The 20,033-nt window shown below is 39.7% G+C and overlaps 1 protein-coding gene across 2 annotated transcripts in view; it reads left to right on the top strand.

The window, feature by feature from the left end:
• adgrb3 (adhesion G protein-coupled receptor B3) overlaps positions 1 to 20,033 on the top strand; it is a gene marked incomplete at both ends in the record, with an annotated part of 105,328 nt that overhangs the window by 40,139 nt on the left and 45,156 nt on the right. For both annotated transcript variants that reach the window (XM_079169416.1, XM_079169415.1), the window contains 6 exons: positions 4,195 to 4,305; positions 6,794 to 6,955; positions 12,034 to 12,198; positions 12,949 to 13,113; positions 14,930 to 15,094; positions 15,625 to 15,726. In XM_079169416.1, the coding sequence (XP_079025542.1) occupies positions 4,195 to 4,305; positions 6,794 to 6,955; positions 12,034 to 12,198; positions 12,949 to 13,113; positions 14,930 to 15,094; positions 15,625 to 15,726 (870 nt within the window). The remainder of the gene's footprint in view (positions 1 to 4,194; positions 4,306 to 6,793; positions 6,956 to 12,033; positions 12,199 to 12,948; positions 13,114 to 14,929; positions 15,095 to 15,624; positions 15,727 to 20,033) is intronic.

The raw sequence follows: 20,033 nt of genomic DNA, 5'->3' as shown, positions 1-20,033 counted from the left end.
GACTTATTAGATAAATAATATTGTCAAACACACAGTCAAAATCAAATTTCACGCCATTCACACGATGTTGGCCACATTAGCTTTAGCCTGCTTGGAAGTCTAGGCTGTCAAAAGAAGCCAATGTTAACAATCTTAGAGAGACATGAAGCGGAGACTGACAAGGAGTTATTTTGGTTCCTGTGTATCTATAGTGAGTCACACAAATCAGTGAATAAGTGAATCTGCTGACAATTACACTAAACATCTGAGAAAATAGGTTTGTTTCATGGAGTTGGCAGGATTAAAGGGAAATACACAGAGGAAATAATGTAGATAGTTGCTCTCCAAAAATACAGTGTTTGGATATGAGTGTAGGAAAATGGAGGCTATGAAAATATCCAGCAAGTACAAGTGACCAGGAGTCCCGCTTCTCCATGTACATCGTATCTGTATAAAAAGAACAATTTTATTTCAGTACGATGACAGCAATGATGACGTTAATAATGGCCCCTTACCCTCACTTTGTTCAGTAAATACAGCACACTGGACATTGACTTTCCATTACAGTATCTGCGACATAGATACGCTTATATGACTGCTCTCAGGACATTTTCATTGCCAGTTATTACCAATTGCATGCATTTACTATAGTCCATAATATTCTGGATATAAACCAATTTAGGTCTACTTGTAAGAACTAATATTCTCCAGAAGCAGCTCCTTCGTCTCTGTCTGGTCCATTTGGTCCAGATTGTTGGAGATTATTTCTGTTTTTAAATGTTTGCTGGATCAAGCATGGCTTTCACCTTGTGTTAAAAATGCTTTACCTGTCGTGAAATGAAAGGTGTCTATTGCTGATCTGTCTGCCAAGGTCATCTAAGTAATTCAGCTATTTTAAGGATGTGTGTCTAATCCTCCAAAAATATGTCAAGTATTTCAGAAAAGCAATGCCGCTATTCTCAGTTTCATCAATTCAATAAGACCTAAAGGAAAGTCTTTTTAAATGGTCATGCGCAGAACGCATGCTTTGTCAGTGACGCATGCCATGAAGGTTATGTGAATTAACACAAAAGGAAAGAAAGCGAACAGTGATGGATTCCACTGAATGGCATTGCCTCTCCTTTGCTGTTGGAACATGATGGTTGATGGATATCAATAATAAGTATTCTCTTTAGTTCCGACTGAAGGACAGACCCCTCATAAATCTTAAACTTCATTTTCTTAAAAACACACAGTTAAAAAGTTCTGAATACTTGCCAAAACATGAAATGATGCTGTCACAAACAGAGGAAATGCTTGAAAAGTAATGACACGCTAAATGCATCATCTGTGCTTTCTGCCTTGTAATGCAGTGAAGACACTTCGTGTTTTTTTTTGTGCCGCTTTGACAATTGACAAATGACAAACCGCCTGGCCCTCCATTTATTATAACTCTGGTCTGTGTCTGATGTTAACGCTTATACCGCCACGGGCTTGAATACAATCCTCGTAGTTCAATTAAACCGCTGTGCTTATTTCTCAGGACTTTTCTGGTCTCATGTTTCGACATGCGGCTTTTTTCCAATTCTACTAACAAAGTTAGGAATAAGATCTTTGTGGCATATTCAGAGACTTCAGTCTCATTTACACTTAAACCGAGACTTCCTTTGCTCTAATCTAACCAGCTCTCATTTGAGTACCAACAGGTTGTGCTTTATTTGTAATAGCTTCCTGTCCAGACTGATGTAGATATAATTACTCAAACCTCAGTGATGAAATAATGAATCCATGATGACAAACCTCTATTTAAAAATGTGTGAAGTTTGATTCATGGTGCTCTGTAATGAGTACACAGTAAGTATCTTACTGACATCACACTTAATGACATTTTTTATAATCACTTTCATTTCTCAACGGATTGTTGTCTTGCTCATCATGAGCTGGTGAGAGCTAGATTAGATTAGGTGTGACTGACTGTCAGGCTACTGTTCAATAGGCGGAGAGTTGATCAATGTTTTGCGGAGGCAAATCTTTTCCAAAGGTACGATGGAGATAAGACCAATTATAGGCGAAACCAGGCATGATGATTAGTATCTGAAAAGGATAATACAAAATATAACAGCGTCCAGTTCTGTATATGTCCTCCTTGATACAGGAACTGTTGCTTCTGGATGCACAATAGAGAGCTGGGTAGGAATTATTTTCTTTTAGTATACAGTTAGGGATATTCACATATAAAAAGCTCTGTTGCCTTTTGTACTTGCTATAGTTGCTACGTTATGCAATACAGAACAGTATGGTGTCTATAATGATTTGTAAACAATTTCTTTTTCCTTATAACAGACTTTTACTGAAAAGTAAAACCATTAAAATAAGTCATTTTTTATGTATTGTCTACATCCATCCTGCCCTACTGAGCTTAGTGAAATGAAAGTGCTATTGTATGCTGTCTCATAGCTTTTAGTGTTTAGTTTCACTTGTATAAATTCATCAAAAAAGCAGTGGGCCCCGCTTTTTGTCCGATGTCCTGCAAAGTAGAAGACATTCAGGCTGACTAAACCAGACAGCCCTTTTATTATTCTGCTAAATAGGAGATTGGTTCTTGATCCAAGGCACCACAGGGTAGAGCCCAAAACACAGTAAAGAGATAACATGTCAAAGTATCTACAGTAGTTAGCCTTGCATGACTGAGCGTTAGATCAACTGCTCTCGGTTTGTCCAACCATCAGTGTACCTGCACATTTTTCGTCCGGGAGAGAGTTCACACTGTGCTTTCTGATCAATTTGAGCAAAACAGATGTGGACACGATCAAATCAGAGAGAAAGACCTTTGAACGTGCTTCTGAAGCTCCTCACTTTGTGCAGTCGTGGTTCCGAAGATCCCAGTCAGCATCAAAAGGCTGCGATGTTTGTTTCTACCTGGCGGCTTTCTCTCCTTTCATTACACCCTCTCTTCTAATTATTTATGCAAACACAGTTTTCTTGATGCTATACTGGGAAGGGATGTTGTTTGAATGTCGCCAGAAACCCAGAGTCATTTTTTTATTTATGTATTTTTCTTAATCCAATCATGGAACATGTTTGTTGATATCATTTGGTTAATGCCAACAGTCTGATGCGTGGATCAGACAACTGTCGTCTCTTGTAGTCAAGTGATTTAGCGTATAATTAGTCCTAAAATTTCAGCTTTCAGTGGAACACGATCAGACGAGGTTGACAGATAAGGCTCACTGTGAGGGAGGTCAATCTTTCTAGGCGTACACTTTGCTGTAGGGGGAACACAGAAAACTGACGCTACAAACTAGATTAGAAGCAAAGATTTAAACATCCTCCCTATCAATGGCTGATGCATTGTATTGTCTAATGTACTAACATAAGCTATGTGTGAATTTGTTGTTTTTCACCTGCATTGCCTATTTGCAAATGATATAATCACCTCATTAGGACCACACTGCTAGAAGTAATGGCAGTTTTCAATTAAGATGAGGGTTTGAAGACAATTTGCATCAGCTTGTTAATAAGTAAGTAACATATAAATGTTTCACAGTGTGTCTGATTTACTTAAAACAGCTGATGCAAATTCAACAACAAAATGCAATAGTGCAAGCACCGCTTTTCTCAGTGTGGAGTCAGAACATTGTGCTCATTGTCCCTTTACGGGAAACAAAGAGGGCATGCATTGTAATGAATACAGCTCAGAATACATTTGCCTAATTTAACAAAAGGATCTCAACATTTTAGACTGGGTAAACCAAAAAGAAATCCTGACAAAGATGACAAACTGTTGAGGAAACTGTGGATCAATAGCATGTTATGTCCATGACCCCCTCCTCTGTGGCTTTCTGATGGCTTACACATTTTTACTTTCATTTTGTTTTGTTTTGTTTTCTGGGTGTGCAGGAGGGAGGGAGGGAGGGAGGGAGGGGGGGGGGGGGAGCTGGTCTGATGAAGTGTTAGAGTCTTAAAAACCGATGTGAGTTTATTTGCATGTTTGCTATGTGTCTACGCTGTGCTTTCAAGCTCAATTAATACTCCCAACTCACCCTTATAAATTCGTTGCATTGTTCTATGCCCTAGAGTAAAGGACAAATTAAATACAAACTTGTGTGGTCTTTGTTTCTAGCCATGTACTGCAGTTGCTTCGAACATCCTGAAAAACAGTATGTAATAAGCTTTTGTTCTCAGAAAATCATGTTTAAGCCTAGCTTTCATATGAACCTCTATTTTGTCCCATAGAATATGGAATGATCGGAGAGCATACAGTAAAAAGTCAGCGGCCAAGATCAGTTCATGACACAAAGGCCCTGCAGGAGCAAGCTGAATCTGCTAAATTTATGGCACAAACTGGTAATACCGTAGTTATGTTTCTTTACTTTATTTTGTTAACTAAACTTAATTTCATCATGCATGCTCTCTCTTGTACTGCACCTTTTAAGTGGAAATGTTTTGCATTATTATTTCTTTCCAATTCATTTTCTATTGCTACATATGAAGTAGGAATATACATTTCCCATTTCTCTCTGAGTATTTACTTTGAATATAGAACTTAATTGGGTTTTGTGGGTCTGTTTGTTTTATTGTCACACAGTGAGTTGGCAAGTGGATTACTCATACAGTATATTCATGGAACATTCATTAAACAGCAGTTTAAAACTAAGGCCCTAATGCAGTTAATCATTTCCTCCAAGGCATGATAAATTAAATGTCACTCAATGAAAAACCCACCCTTCAGCCAAATATGAAACACATACTTGGCAAAAGTTGAACTGCTAGATGCTGCCCTTAGAGATAAAATGAGACTGTTGCTTAACCAAGTGTAGAATCCAATAAAAGAACAAAAAATTATCTAAATTCATTAGGACTTTTACAATCTACTGCCTCAGCACTTTTAATAAATGTGTTGCTTTATTATATCTATCAAACCCTTTTTTTCTAGTGGGTGGGTTTATATATATATATATATCTGAGATTTTTTTTTTATTCTTTATCTTTTGGGAAATGTTTTAATTTTTTCATGTGTTCCATTTAAATTGCCGTCATTGTTTATGAACTCCTTTCATTACCATCTTAATTTGCGACACACCATACGGACATACCAGTACTAACGTTTACCCATTAACACCTCTCCATCTTACACACGCCGTAGGTATGTTGTTTCCCTGTCGACTCGCATCGCTGTGCTTTTCTGTTTCTCATCCTCACACTATTTACTCTCCCTGTACTGCCTCATTTAATAAATTGATCCACCTTTCAGTCTATTTTATGTTCTGAAATTAAGGGCAGGGTTTAGATCCCTATTTGGCTGGATCTATGTGTCCTTGATACAGCATGCGAAGACACTAAAGCATGCTGTGTTGAAAATTATATGACGATTTGATGACTTCAAATGACATAAATGTATTCAGAGCTGCAATCGAAAGAATTCTTCTTTGTATGAAATTATTTCTCTAATGCCCAAAGCCTCCAAGAAAATGAATACTTCACCTGAGGGTTTAACACAATCAAACATTATTTGGTGACTACTCTAATGCAGGAATTTTATTGTCCATTCACTTGTCACCAAATAATTTATTCTTTTTCCATTCAGGCTACCACGGCTTTGTAAATCACCACACTGCCTCATCCAAATATACAGCTTTATTTAGCATGTCATGGCTTTCTGATATTTGGACCTTTTGGACAATGAAGATGTAAAGGCTCATTGCTGTTTCTTCTGGATTATTCTTTTTAATTAAACTCAATAGAGATCTTTAGAAGCATGTAACAACTATGATCCTTATCTTTACTAATCTGCTACCGAATGCTATGTATGATTATTTAATGACTTATTTGACCGCGTGCAGCGTTGAACTACTTCAAAGTCTGCTCGCCAAAAGCTCCATGTTGGCACAAAGGCCTGGACAATAGAGACAGAATCCATTGATACTCTGCAGCTAAAATAGAACCTCGAGCACACTCACAAGTGAGTGTGCTTTTAGTCACGCATGAAAATGGCTGCAATCCGCTGAATAAAATCCACTAACTTTCTCATTTTCCTCCGCCCCTGGGAGTTAAGAGGTTAACATGGATTTGAAAAGTATTTGAAACCATCGTCTAAAACACCTAATATGTTCTGTTGTCAAGGAAACTAGATAGTTTGCTGCAGTGCAAGGGAATCCATATCTCAGGCTTCTCTCTGAACTAACACCCATTCAATTTCATTTTATTTTCTCAGACGCTGTCTTTCTTGCATGTCACCATGTTCTTATGACATTTCCTTTCTTTATGGTCTGACTTTGTTTAAGCAAATTGGGTTTCATTGAAATGCATGAATTCTTTTTTTTTACGGATGAAATGAAACAATTAGATGTAACCCTGATGTCTACTGTTACATTTATATATATATATATATATATATATATATATATATATATATATATATATATATATATAATCATAGCTGTGCCTTCACTGTGATCTTTGCATAAATGCACATTTAAATTTGTTGTAAAAAGGCTGATTCACTGACACATCTCGCCTACTCTATGATGACTATTGTTAATGCACCTGCTGTCTAAAATGGCAAAGCACTTTATTGTGATGCATACAAATGAAATTACTAGTCAGAAGAATTTAGCTGCAGATTCAGTATTTATCAAAGATCACATAAAGGGTAGTATAGACTGTACAATAGTGTTCTTATAAATCTTAAAGACCCCACTTCACCCCAACGTGACTCATGTTGGCCCCTCCCCCATTTGACTCAACCCTGCCCACCTTGCCCCACCCCGCCCCGTAAGCCCTGCCCAAGGACCGTATTGCTGCATTTAACTAGTGTCACCCTTCTCCCACACAGGTGAATCAGGTCCAGAGGAGTGGTCCCAGTGGAGCTCATGCTCTGTAACATGCGGTCAAGGGTCGCAGGTGCGAACAAGAACATGTGTCTCACCATACGGAACACACTGCAGCGGCCCTTTAAGAGAATCAAGGGTTTGCAATAACACTGCCCCTTGTCCAGGTAGTGTTAGCCGCAGATTCTTAAATATTAATGTTTTGATCATTTGTTGTTGAAAGGAGGAAATGTGTTGCTGTGTTTTAACAAACTTTTCAATGTGTCTCTTTAGGAATGTATTATTATTGCAGTTAATCTAATGCTTTCTTTCTTTGTTGTTATTTTGTGATTTTTTTTTTTCATTTTTTTTTTTTTTCATTATCACTTTTGTGTTTCCCATTTCATATAACTGTAAGGCCATTCATCAACATTGAAATGGTTTAAAGACATGTGGTTCTGCATGGAGCTTGGGGAGCAGTAGACACTGATATGTTGTCAGCTTCCTTTCCTTGAAGGTCAGTCTTGCATTTTTAAAATAGCTTGGCAGCATTTCTTCAAACACCCTGTAAGGCATTTCTTCCTCAACCCATGATGGCAGGGGAGATGAGTCACTGGCGGTCAGGTATCAGCATCAGATGCTGTCCCGACTGGTGATTGCGGCGCGCTAACGTTTTGTCTGTCTGCGTCTGGTAGGACAGCGGGTCGTTCTGAACAAGTCACCATTATCCATTTTTGGGATTGTGTACAACAGACAAGTGTGTTGATTTAGAAATGAGATTCTGAACTCTTGTTTAGTCAAGTATTTGATGGCGCAGGAAAGGGTAGTGCTTCTGAGTCGGCATCACAAACTCTTAGGTAATTACGGCTGATAAAAATACTGCAAGCTGCAGCCTGAAAACTGATTTATGATGTACTGTACTTCATTTTTAGATGTGGCATGTGCAAGTGGGAAGTGTGCAGTTTTCAAAAAGGGTCACTCTCTTGCTGTGCGTGGACATTAAGAGCTAGAAGGAGAATGAGTCATTTCAAAGGAACAGTTGGCTAAATACGGTCTTGGTGTGACTCCTCTATGGCCATTTATATTTAGCTCAGACAGCATTAAAGCTCCTATTTCTCAAAAGCTACACAGCCCAATTGCAGGTATATGAATTCATTTGGATGAAGAATAATTATTAATTTAGGGCCAGAACTTACAGAGCTGCCCATGTGAATTCATTATTGTCCTTGATTTATCTCAAGACCTGCAGAATTTAGTTTGCTCACGGCTAATTCTGGATCTGGAACTTTCTTTCACATAATAATGCAGAAACACTTATCAGCAAATAACTGGGCCATAAAACTCCGGGGCCAGCTCTAAAGCAATTTTGACTTTCCTCATAAGAGAAAGTTTGCGATATAACTTTTCATTTCTAGCGAAAAATAAAAGAGGGAGAATCTTCTTAGTTTACAATTTAATAATTGTATTGCTTTATAGATTTTTAGGTAGACTATATCAAGTGTACTGTAGTCCTGCTTTGTTGTTAAATTGCATTCCTTGTAATATCAGAAGAATTATGTTTTTTTTGTCTTCAATTATTCATATCAAAAACGGTGCACTGGGATCACAGAACTTGTTTTTCCAAGTCATGCTAAAAAATGCTGCTGATCTACCTTTGCTTAGTTACGCTTGCAAACTGGGATGAAACAAATTCCCACCTGGCGTGGTGCCACATAAACAGAGTCTATATCTAATATCCGAAAGGCAGACAAATCGATTCACTCTCTTCAAACTGCGAGTAGTGTGCCAAGGTGGAAGGATGCCTCCAAAACAGAGTGCTTAGATTAAAGACACGTCACTTCCAGTCTAAAAGGAGCCGTAGCTTACCTTAGTCACCATCGCTGAAAACAACATCATCGATGAACGATGGATCAGGCGCTGCAGGCAAGGAGTTAGAAATGCTGGGCCTCCTTTCGAGTTTTGATCCTGCTCATCCAACACAATGCACCTGCCAAAATACAATAACATTTCTGCTTTAACAAATATTACTTTTACCTTAGTTATCCGCTTTTTCAACCCAACCAACAGCAACCTGTAGTTTCTCCTTTCTTTTCCTTTAGAATTCTGGTGCATTTTCTCTTTAGAATGAAAGCAGCCGAGTCATATTTGACATTTCTACAAAACCATACAGTATTTACATATATACTAATTACCCGGGTGTTTCAAAGCCGCCCACTGCTCCCAGTGCTTAAGATGGTTTATTTTAAACGATGTAAACAGTTAGCCACTTGATCGAGCATGCGCAGATACGCCCGTCAGACACCGTCCTACTCTACAGGATGTGCTCATGCAGCCGCAGATGTCTTTCAAATTAAACCACGCCAGTGATGCTCATGGCAGTGATGTAATATGTCATACGTCAGTGCAAAGGTATATCTCGTTATGTTTTTAAAGGGTTTTTGACGACAGTCGAGTATTTGAGGCTGTGGCTGTCAACAGTCAAGGATTCGTGTTAGTTGCAGTTTTGACAGTAATAAATAGGCAATATTAAATAATGTCAGACTTATCCTTAATGCGTCAAAAAGCTTGAACATGCAATAACACTTTTTAATTTTAATTTGGGAAAGAACATTGACCATTGTTACCGTAGATATATTGTTTTGCCTCAAACTAATGAACGTTTCTATTTGAGTTGTACTAAACACCCGCTGCTACCAATAAGATAACTTGGTTGGTATGCAGAATGTCATGTGTTTACTTACATTAAACACGAAAATTGGGCAATTAGCATGAGCAGCAATAGCCTCCTTAAAAACAAAAGGCCTACAAAAACATTTATCAGCATAAAGCACAGAGAGTTTTAGTTCTCAAAATATTGCATTATTGCCAACCTCATCATAAAGGCCATGCCTAGTTAAATAACAGAAGAAAGGAAACTGTTTCAGAGCCCGTAATGCAAAACTCACAACCATGCCAGTATACCATTAATAATCAGTGCAAACCAAAGACAAATACAAAATAAAGTTCTATCTCCTATTATTGATCAATGAAGAAAAACAATGATGAGACACATCCTCGAAAAAGTAAGAGACATCTTCTGTTGACACATTGTGAAACAATAACACCTGTTAACTTACGTCAAAAATATAGGAAAATATTGAAATATATAATGATTTCACTGTGTCAATGTGATTAGGTCTCTTTACTGGAGAAACTCTGTGAACCGAAGGACCCAGAAACCAGTTAAGTTACTGTGTGAGGCAAACCTATTGCAAAAAGCACTTCCAAGTGCCATTGATCCTCGTTTTGCATTGTTCAAAAGTATATGGTACGTGCAATATTATGTGCAATAGGCTGAAACTGCAGCTTTAGGATAAGCATGGATGGGATTGTATTTTGTTGTGGAAACTGTCTCAAACAACTCTGTAGAAAAAATATGACAGGCTGCAATATATATATATATATATATATATATTATGGTGGACACAGTTAGGTACAAGAGGATGGCTAACAAGTTAAAAAGGTAAAACATCACTGGAATGATATGAGAGATCATCTTGTGCTGGTCCAAGAGTTTCCCCTCTAACACAGAACAGTATTGCTCATGGCATGTCCCTGTAAATAATGGACGCAGTTCAGAGAAAAAAAAACTGAAGAAGCTAAATCCTATTGCATCACTGATACAGTAGCTTTGGTGACTGCCTGCTTTGAACTCAAATGTTCAAAGTAAACTCTTCGGCCACCATGGGACACTTAGCTAAGAGCATCAAAACGGCGCCCAGAGGTAGGAGCTGGGACAGACGGTAGCTCCGCCTCATGGCGGACCGTCAGCTTGATCCCAAGATCTAACGACTCTACAACTGATCCTGAGATCCAACTATTAGACTGCAGGAACTGTAATCCTCTGTCCAAGCTACGGATAGTGACCCTTCTAAAGGGGAACCACCAATTCACTGTGGAAAAAGAAGTCTCATTCACAAGGTCTTAAATCGTCACCAGCAGATGATTAAAAAAAAATCCACCAGATATGTTGTGTGCACTCCATTTAGTTATTTGATCAAAATTTTCATTAAAAATAATTTAATTTATTTTGTGCCTAAATCTATTCACTGAAAATGTGAAGGTATGCACACCCACATCAGCCTGTTATTCCTATTGTAGTTTCCTGTAAGCCACTGTACTGTTTAGAATACAAAGTTGTTGCCGCTATACTATACAATGTTTGTTGTGCATATAGTATCTTCAGTATACCCATACTTCTGGCGCAAAACAATAGTTCCATTGTGAATTTGGTTTGGAGCCTTCAATTCCTTTAGTAAAAGCACTTTATCCCTTGGATCAAGAGACCAGCAGTTGCTTGAGAAACTAATAAGGTTAAACTTTTACACGTTGAGTGTGTCCATCATTTACTTAAATGTAACTGTGTACATTTAGGGAACACTGCAACTGCCAAGACAAGACAGTAGGTGTCTTAATTCTGTCTAAATCTCAGACGCCCATATTCCCCCCTTGAAAGCAAAGCTTTAAGCCAATAGCAAATATCCTCTGCAGTTCTATAAAGACTCACCATCTGTCGACTGGAACCCAGTCAAACCTATATGCAAACCAAGATGCAAGAGGAATGATGCCTTTTCCCAGCTTAAATTAATATATATATAGCTTAAAAGTTGCACTTTGATAAAGAACACCTCTTTTTGTAGAGCATTATTATATTATATAAGCAGCTAAGAGGAGGAAAAAGACACATTTATACATAGCATTTTACCAATCGTAAAATGTGGGCAGTTATTCGGAGGTCTGGAACCAGGTTACGGACTGTCTGTTTTTTGCATTACCATGATGGGTATGTTGGTGTAATGACAGACTTGCAGAACCCACATTAACCTGAAGGTCCACAGCTATTAGATTCCCAGTCAACCAAGAAGACTCAACAAACTGTAACACTGTGCAGGCCTGCTGCTCCTCACCCACACCTTGAGAGTCAGGATGCTATTGCTGCTGTTGTCTGTTGAAAACTGCCACGTGGAAGATTGACATATTTATCCTATTCTATACCTTTGCTGCATTGTCAGTCGGGTAGCATTTATTATAATTGTAATAAATGAACAGAGGTGATTGAATCTTGTGGCTGAGGCTTTGTGAAGCCCCACAGTGTCTGTGTGCTCAGTGTTTCATCTACATCAGTTTTTTTTAATTTATTTTTTTATGGCAGTTTTTTATGGGCTTGTTTATGCTACAGCAGAGACAGAGACATTGATTAGGCCTGATGCCTTTTCTGTGCCCGCAGTACACGGTGTATGGGACGAGTGGTCACCGTGGAGCCTGTGCTCATTCACATGTGGCCGAGGTCACCGCACTAGGACTAGGATGTGTGCCCCTCCCCAGCATGGAGGCAGGGCCTGTGACGGACCCGAGACCCAGACTAAGCTTTGCAACATAGCGCTATGCCCAGGTATCATCTGTCTGCTCTCTAAATCTATTCAAAACAACAATTGTAATAATTATCCCTGAAGGCATGAGGATGAGAGGACTATGAAAGGTAAATCATCATAAACCTATTTCAATTTATTAATTATTAATCATGGTAACAGTTTACCTACACACATCTAGTATCCCATAATCATACAGTACTGCAAAGGTGAGTACAAAGCTGAAACGAAGCCCGATTTGTGGTGCATTTTAAGTAAGAGTGCTTACACAATAATGCGGTTTAGTTGAGAGTCAAAACTGTAATACTGACGTCAAAATCACTTACACGCAATTGCTTGTGAATGTTAAGCAGATTAGTGATGATGAGTTTTTCCACACAGTAAATGTTAGCTTTGCTCTGGTGGCAGACTCAGTGAAAACCGCTCAATCCCAGATGCTTTCTCTCTGCCCAGACAGGGAAAATGGAAGGCAGCTAAGAAATAGATTCTGCAGTTTGTGCCTTTGGCATTAATAATCTAAATCGTTATACGAGGGCATTCTACAAAAACACTTTTTGCCCTTGGCTATGTTTTTGAAATTCTAACCAGACTCGGAAACCAGCAGTACAATTCTCCTAAATCTACAAGTAGTCATGTCATTTTTTTTTTTTGTCTGTTTTTTGGCTTTCAATCTGAGAGAGAATAGTGATCTGAATATCTCCTCCCATTTCTGTCTGCCCTCTTTTTTTCCCTTCACATGGGACATGCTTGTTGGGTTGTGGTTGGTGCCTCAGTGGACGGACAGTGGCAGGAGTGGAGCTCTTGGAGCGATTGCTCGGTGACCTGTGCCAATGGCACACAGCAGAGGACCAGGCAGTGCTCAGCGGCCGCCCATGGGGGATCTGAGTGTCGCGGTCACTGGGCAGAAAGCAGAGAGTGCCATAATCCTGACTGCACAGGTAAAATCCTGAGCCTCTTAATTCTGTATCCGCTTTGATGCCTCAATTCAGAAATCATGATTTGAAATGGGGGGAAAAGAGAGACAAAAAAAAAACAGCCCGTCCCACATTGTTGCCGCCATCATTACAACCATGAGTGCTAAAATAATTACAATCAACTTTAGACAAAATATGCAGCCTGGTTTAACTCGTTCTGTGGCGTACTGCAAACCTCTGCAGCAAGAAACAGAGCTGTGTTGTAAGAATCAAGAATGATGTTTAAGACCATGCTCTATCAATTGGATTTGTAAAATCCAGTTAGATATACTGTATGCCTTTCACATAATTCAGGGTTAGCTGTCCAAGCTGTCTGTCAACATCATAGACGTATTAGAGGCTGAAAGATGTCAGCTTAGTGGTCTCCATCAGGCTTTGCATTGTCTGATCATATGAAGGGCCTGAGCACTCTCATAATCTCCTGATGCAATTTTCACTGCAGCAGCTAAAACAGTTTTTTTTTTGTTCTGCAGTTCAGTAGTATGTGTGTGGCGGAGAGATTCCTCACACATTTTTGAAAGTCAGTGGAAATGTTGTGTAACCGCTGCCAGTCAACCTTATGCCCTCTTGGACCACTAAAATAGCACATGCTTGGGACTGCGTATTTCCAATTTGTGCTCATGATAATGAAGCAGACGCTGCTGTTGTTCGCCTCACAGCGAGAGGAGGCATTATACAATTTATTTACTTAATGAGGCCTACATATTTAGCACTTCTTCTTTCTTTGTTACCGAGATGAAAGATCCAACATTACCGAGACGGCACAGTCCAGGCCTTCATTTGCCCGGTGTTCAGGACTGCTAGTGGCGTTGCCTTGCTTTGTAGAACCCAAAGAAAGAGTTCATTGCAAACCCAATGAAATGCGTCTTTCAGAAACAGTTAAATATATATTTGAGTAATTTAGTGTGCTGAAAGGCAACAGGCAACCTTTGAAAAAATTAAACAAAACTGAATAAAGTAGAAAACTAATGACTACAATGAAGGCCTGTGCAGGATTTGAATCAGTGTTATGTGTTTCAAAATTGAAAGAATTTCTCCAGGACTGCTGAAACAATGAGCTCTTTGAAACACATGAGCATGCATCTGTCTGAGAAATCAGCTGCTCTGATGTGGAGCAGAGGCTTTAGCATCTGCTGGGATTTGATCAATGTCTTGCGGATAGTCTTTGCCAACAGGTCACAATGGTTTCTGTTTTGTTTCGCCTCCGGAAGCAATCCTGACAGAGGTTAGTTGTAGGACACGAAATAGCCCCGCACGTGTGAAGGGGCGGGGTAAGCGGAGGTTACAATGAGAGTGTGTTTCCTGCTCACAGGGCTTTGTACCTTTCCATTCAGACAAGGGCATGTGATTTACTACACCGCTGAAGGGAAGCATCTGTTTTTGTGTCTAATGCACAATTTAACAGTGTTCATTACAAGGGCATAAAACATGCTGCTGGTTTTGGAAACGTCAGCATAAATGTTGTTTAATATTGGCAAAGTGAGGCGAATGATCACCACTCAGAGAGCTTCATTTAGTCATAAAACCCACATTCTCCCGATTATTCAAAGTAATCCCGTTCATTTTTGGAGTATTACCAACAAACTGCATCTGCAAACTGAACGCACGGATAGCAAAAGAAATAAACGCAATCAAAAATCAATAAAATAAAAATAAAAGCCTATATGGCACACGATAAAATTAGCACACCGTGATGTATCATTTTGGTTGTATTTCTGTTGGGGGTTTTTTTTATGCCTGTGAGAGTATCTGTGTGTAACTGAGGATGTTTCTGTTGTAGCTAACGGACAGTGGAATCCTTGGGGTCCGTGGAGCGGCTGCTCGAAGTCCTGCGACGGCGGATGGCAGAGGCGAGCGCGGGTGTGTCAGGGGGCAGCGGTGACTGGGCAGCAGTGTGATGGCAACGGAGAGGAGGTCAGAAAGTGCAGTGAACAGCGCTGTCCAGGTGAGCCAAAGGATAATGATACTTAAATCTGAATGAAAGTGAAGAGATTAGTATCTCTGGTGAGAGAATGAAATGTTACGTAACAGTAACGGGACCTGAAGAGGAGATGCAGATGCAGAGGAGGGATGAAAGGGTATGAATATAAATGAAGTCATGGAAATCAGTTAGTCATTCAGTGACTTACTGAGTAACGCAAGTATCAGCAAAGCTTATTGAACAATTTTCAAAATAATCTTTTTTGAATTGGAGTCTTAACTTAGTGAAGTCCTTTAATACTTCCATTCTGTGAAGAAAATGTATTATTATCATTATTATGTAGCGCCGACAAACATAAGTTGTGTTTATAGGAGAGGGTGCATTTCATCACGATACTAAACAGCATGCTCATATTCACCAACACGATACAGCCTTGATCTCCTATATTTCCATACCTGCTTGTGTGTAATATGAAGAAATCGTTGCATCATATTGGAAATCCTGAAAAGCTCTTTGCGTCAATGTAGTTACACTTGTACCACTTTGCTTTCAAGCGCCGTATGAGATTTGTCCGGAGGACTATGCAGTATCAATGGTGTGGAGACGGACGCCTTCAGGAGAACTGGCCTTTAACAGATGCCCACCCAATGCCACAGGTAAGGACATGAGCAATATCTTTAATTCTAAATGGTTTAGTGGGCACGCAGAGTCCCATACATGGATTTAGACTCGTCTTATATTATTATTGCCCCTTTTTCTTCCCCTAAGGAAAAACAAAAACTCTTTGTGACCCATTCTGTGGGAGTAAAAGAAAAAGAATAGTCCACTCATTGAAGGCAACAAAGTGAGGGAATACATTTTAATATGTATGCTGTGGATTCAGCCTTTTGCCTAACTGTAAGAGTGACATTGATTGACCTAAAGTTGACTCATGTTGGCATAATGGCTGTTTGATTCACTCTAACAAATGCAACTGTCTCTCTACAATGGTAAAAATTAGCCTGCAATTTCACACTAATGGTATAGTATTAGTGTTTGAATGCACATCACAATGCTACTAATTATGCTACATCATGATGGAATGATGCTAGATTCCTGCCATCATAGTAAGCTGTCCTTTCTTATAGAGGTTATATCAACAAGCTTTTTACTATTTAGAGCTGCCTGACTAATCTGAAACAAATCACGAAAACGTCACGATAATGAGATAAACTTCATCTGGTGGCAAAATGGTGTTAATATGCAGAGAAGGAGCATATCCCTTTATCCAAATTCCACACGCAGTGATGTAACTCATGGCTACACCCGTCAGTACACAGCGTGTGCAGTGGATGGAATAGAAAACGGTAACTGTGATTCTGAGAGAGAAACAAGAAAAGCACACGGAGGTCTGTTTTCCGACATTAAGCAGAAGCTTTAATATGAGCATGGAGGGAAGAGCATTAGAGCAGAGGATGGGAGTTCTCCAACTGAGACTAACACTCAGTTCTTGAAAAGAAGAGAGAGGGGAGGGAGAAAGAGGGGGGGGGGATGTTGAAAAAGAACGCCACCTCTGTTAAAGCTGCTTTTCTTTTGCTTCTGTTCTCGTTGAAGGTCAGTTTGCTAACAAACAGACAGGACAACGAAGCGCTGCTGGGTGCTAAAGTTACAAGTTGATTTGACACGCTGAGCTCTTGTAAAAGATTTAAACAATCGAAGGTGTTGTGAGTCGACATTTCTTCACCATAAAATAGCTAACTGGCAAACGAGATGTTGCAGCAAACACACTGTCATTCACAGATGGCTCACCTGAGGCAAAGTAACGCAGAGAAAGATTTACTGGCATGACATTAGCTTTCGGGTTTGACATTAGTTTTTATGGCTAATAACTGTTTGGCACCATACGAAGCTATTTCCAGCTTGCAGTGAGGGCCTTTTGTTTTGTTCTTTATTCTCTCCTCTCTGTATGATGTTGTTAGAAATGTAACACCTCTGCTGGTTAAGAATTTCATTTACACCAAGAGGTGTCTTTAATGTATGTGCCAGATCCAGGTCAGTCAGTCAGGGTGAGACAGTTGGCGCCTTTATACAGCCAAACTCATTAGTGTTCTTACTGAGCTGCATCACATTAATGAATTAAAGTAATTATAAAAACATTGTTGTGAACCCTTGACATTAATGACTCATTTATCTCACATTTCTTTACTGAATTTGGACGCTGTTACAGGGGTTGCACGGACTGCTGTAATACAGAGATACATGCCATTACTGCAGTCTGGGTGGTCAACACGTGTTTATATATATATATATATATATATGTATATATATTCACACCAATTAGCACACATGGTGCCGTACCACTTTATGAGAGAACCAGGACCAGTAATGAATGTCCAAAAGAAGAGCAGTCTCATGACAAAAGGGTGAAACAATGGACATATTTCATGTTTAAGCACAGTGCATCCCCCCTGTCAAAACCGGCACTGACCACTGGGAGACTACAATGGACAACGGTTCAGGTCAGGTCAAGTTTATTTGTAAAGCCATTAATCACAGCTCCGGTGTCAGCGGGTTTCACAAAGCCCACATTATGCACCTATGAATGAAAACAACACCTCCCATCCGTTGACCTGTAATTAGATCAAGGTCAGACGCACACAACTCTTAATGAGGAAAATGCGAGAAGGAACCAAAAAAGCCTCACAGACAGACCTCCTCCGTCCAGGAGACGGTGTGACGGCTACTGAGAGCAGGTGAACGAAGGTGAAATATTGTTCAGAAAAGGCAACAGATCAAGATGTGCAACGTGAATGCAGTAAGACAGCTTGGTTGAAGGGTCCAAGTACATTGGGGGGGGGGCATCCGTGTCTACTCAGCCGTAGTCACTGTCGTCATCAAGGTCACCATAGGAACAGCACCCGGTGCAGAGGCATCAGCACCGCCTGGGTCATCATGGATGACAACTGCCACCAGAGGAGAGAAGGGAGGAAAAGTCGGGACGATACACACATAGACACACAGCAGGTTAATTTGTTCCCGTTGTGTCACTGAAACAAAGGTTCATACGTTAGTAAACACACAAACCACACTACAAGAAGAGAGCTATGTGCTTTAGTAGAGCTGAAGAGACTGTTTCCTAGCTGTGACAATACAATCTGGAGTCGGACTCAAGTTCTTTGTCGTTATAATCATCACATTTGAAGTATATCCTTACAATACGATGTCGTGAGTTCCTAAAACTGGGCTCACTCATTCCAGAGGAGCTCCAAAGCAGCCCTCTGTCAAGGCTGAAGCAATTTCTTTGTTTCGTACAGCACAGAATTTTTAGGATGTCCTTCATCTTCCCTTTACTCTTTTTTTTTTCTCCCAGTGCTGTACATTGTAAAATTAAAGTGAATAACTAGTACATTTTGATATTTGCCAAACATCAAATATGCTGAGTACCAGTAGTGAAATGTACTATTTTCAGGCGTTATACTTTTACATGCATTCTTTTCCCGACTGACACCTGCAGTCACAAGTTAGCCTGCAGGAGAGATTTTGCATGCAAACATTTGTTGTGCTCGTATTTATGTGGATGTCTAACGAGAGCCCTAAATCTCAATTATCAATTCAAGTTTGAGTCAGCCAACTGAGAGACAGCGATTAAAGCAACTGAACCACAAGCTATTAAACAAACACTCCACAGGTTAATGCGGAGAGAAATAATTATGTGCTCAAACACAAGACATCATCCTTTTAGAATGAATGAGGCAATTTTTACTTGTGATGTTTGAATGCAAGGTTTCTTTCAAGAACATAAAGGTTGTTTATCTATCACAGGATGACATTCAACACACAAAAGTCTGTAGAAATCGCTCTCAGAGAGTGTTTTTAGACACGTCTTATCTGTAACTCCTCGGGCAGTAAACACCGTTTTAGCTTCCCGTCTTAGGGAGGATTGTTCGGACAGCAACAGGTCACTGCTTCAGTGGAGTGCAGCCTTGCTTTTTAATCAAGCACATCTCTACCGACCGATATTTCATACTCAACTTACTCTACATACATCACTGACGATCCAAGGAGAGATGACAGATTGGTTCTGAATAACAGCGAAAGCTGAATTGCTCTTCTCTGACCTTGTTTGATTCCACTGGCAGTTTGATCCAAAGGAGAGATCCAGTTGTAAATAAGTGAAAAGCATATGTATTTACCAAATGCACATATAAAAGTAAAGCTAATATACAACTGTGAGCTCTTATATTTGTATTATGTATTATTTTTCTCTGCAAAACTGTTTTTGACAACAAACTAAAATGAGCTCTGCTCCAAGCATTTCACTTTGAAATGATTTTGGCCTTGGGCAATTTGTGTCCTCTAGTACTTTTGAAAATTACAAAATACCATATATTAGTAAAATGAAAGCACACTACGGGTGTCCAAGCATCTTTTAAAAGCCTTCCCGTAGCTTTTAATTTCATCTCATCTTTGAAATCAATACACAAACATGATTCTCATCTTTCATCTCAGAAACCTGACCTCTTACTGCTTTGCGTTTTTAAAAATAAATCCCACTTGAAGGGCACAGTCTTTCTCAGTTTACAATGACCTTTAGGAATGTCAGAGCCAAAACGGGAAATCCTAATTTCTAGGTAGCCAGCCTTCATGAAATACACTCATTTTCCGAGTGTGAGGGCCTAAAAGACGATTCCATAACGATGTGAAAATGTTCTATTGTGTGTTGGCGTCCTTACCAATAGGGGTCTGGATTATAAAAGTAAATATAACCTCCCAGGTGAAGCCAGTTAGGAGGGAGACGGATGCTCAGCGCGGTGTAAAGCTGTAGGCCTCTGCTGCTGCCCTCTGGGCTGTCTCACAGCGCTGCATGGGCGCTCCCAGGATATAGCGATGTTTGGCGTGCACTCATGGCTTCAGTGCATATCACCAGGTTGTAGCTGTGGAAAGAGTGGGCGTAGGAGGTGTTTGATCTCTCTCTGTCTGTGTG

Source organism: Pholis gunnellus (assembly GCF_910591455.1).
Source record: "Pholis gunnellus genome assembly, chromosome: 11".
Lineage (NCBI taxonomy): Eukaryota > Metazoa > Chordata > Actinopteri > Perciformes > Pholidae > Pholis > Pholis gunnellus.
Note: the sequence above shows the minus strand (reverse complement) of the source record. Positions and strands in the feature narration are given on the sequence as shown.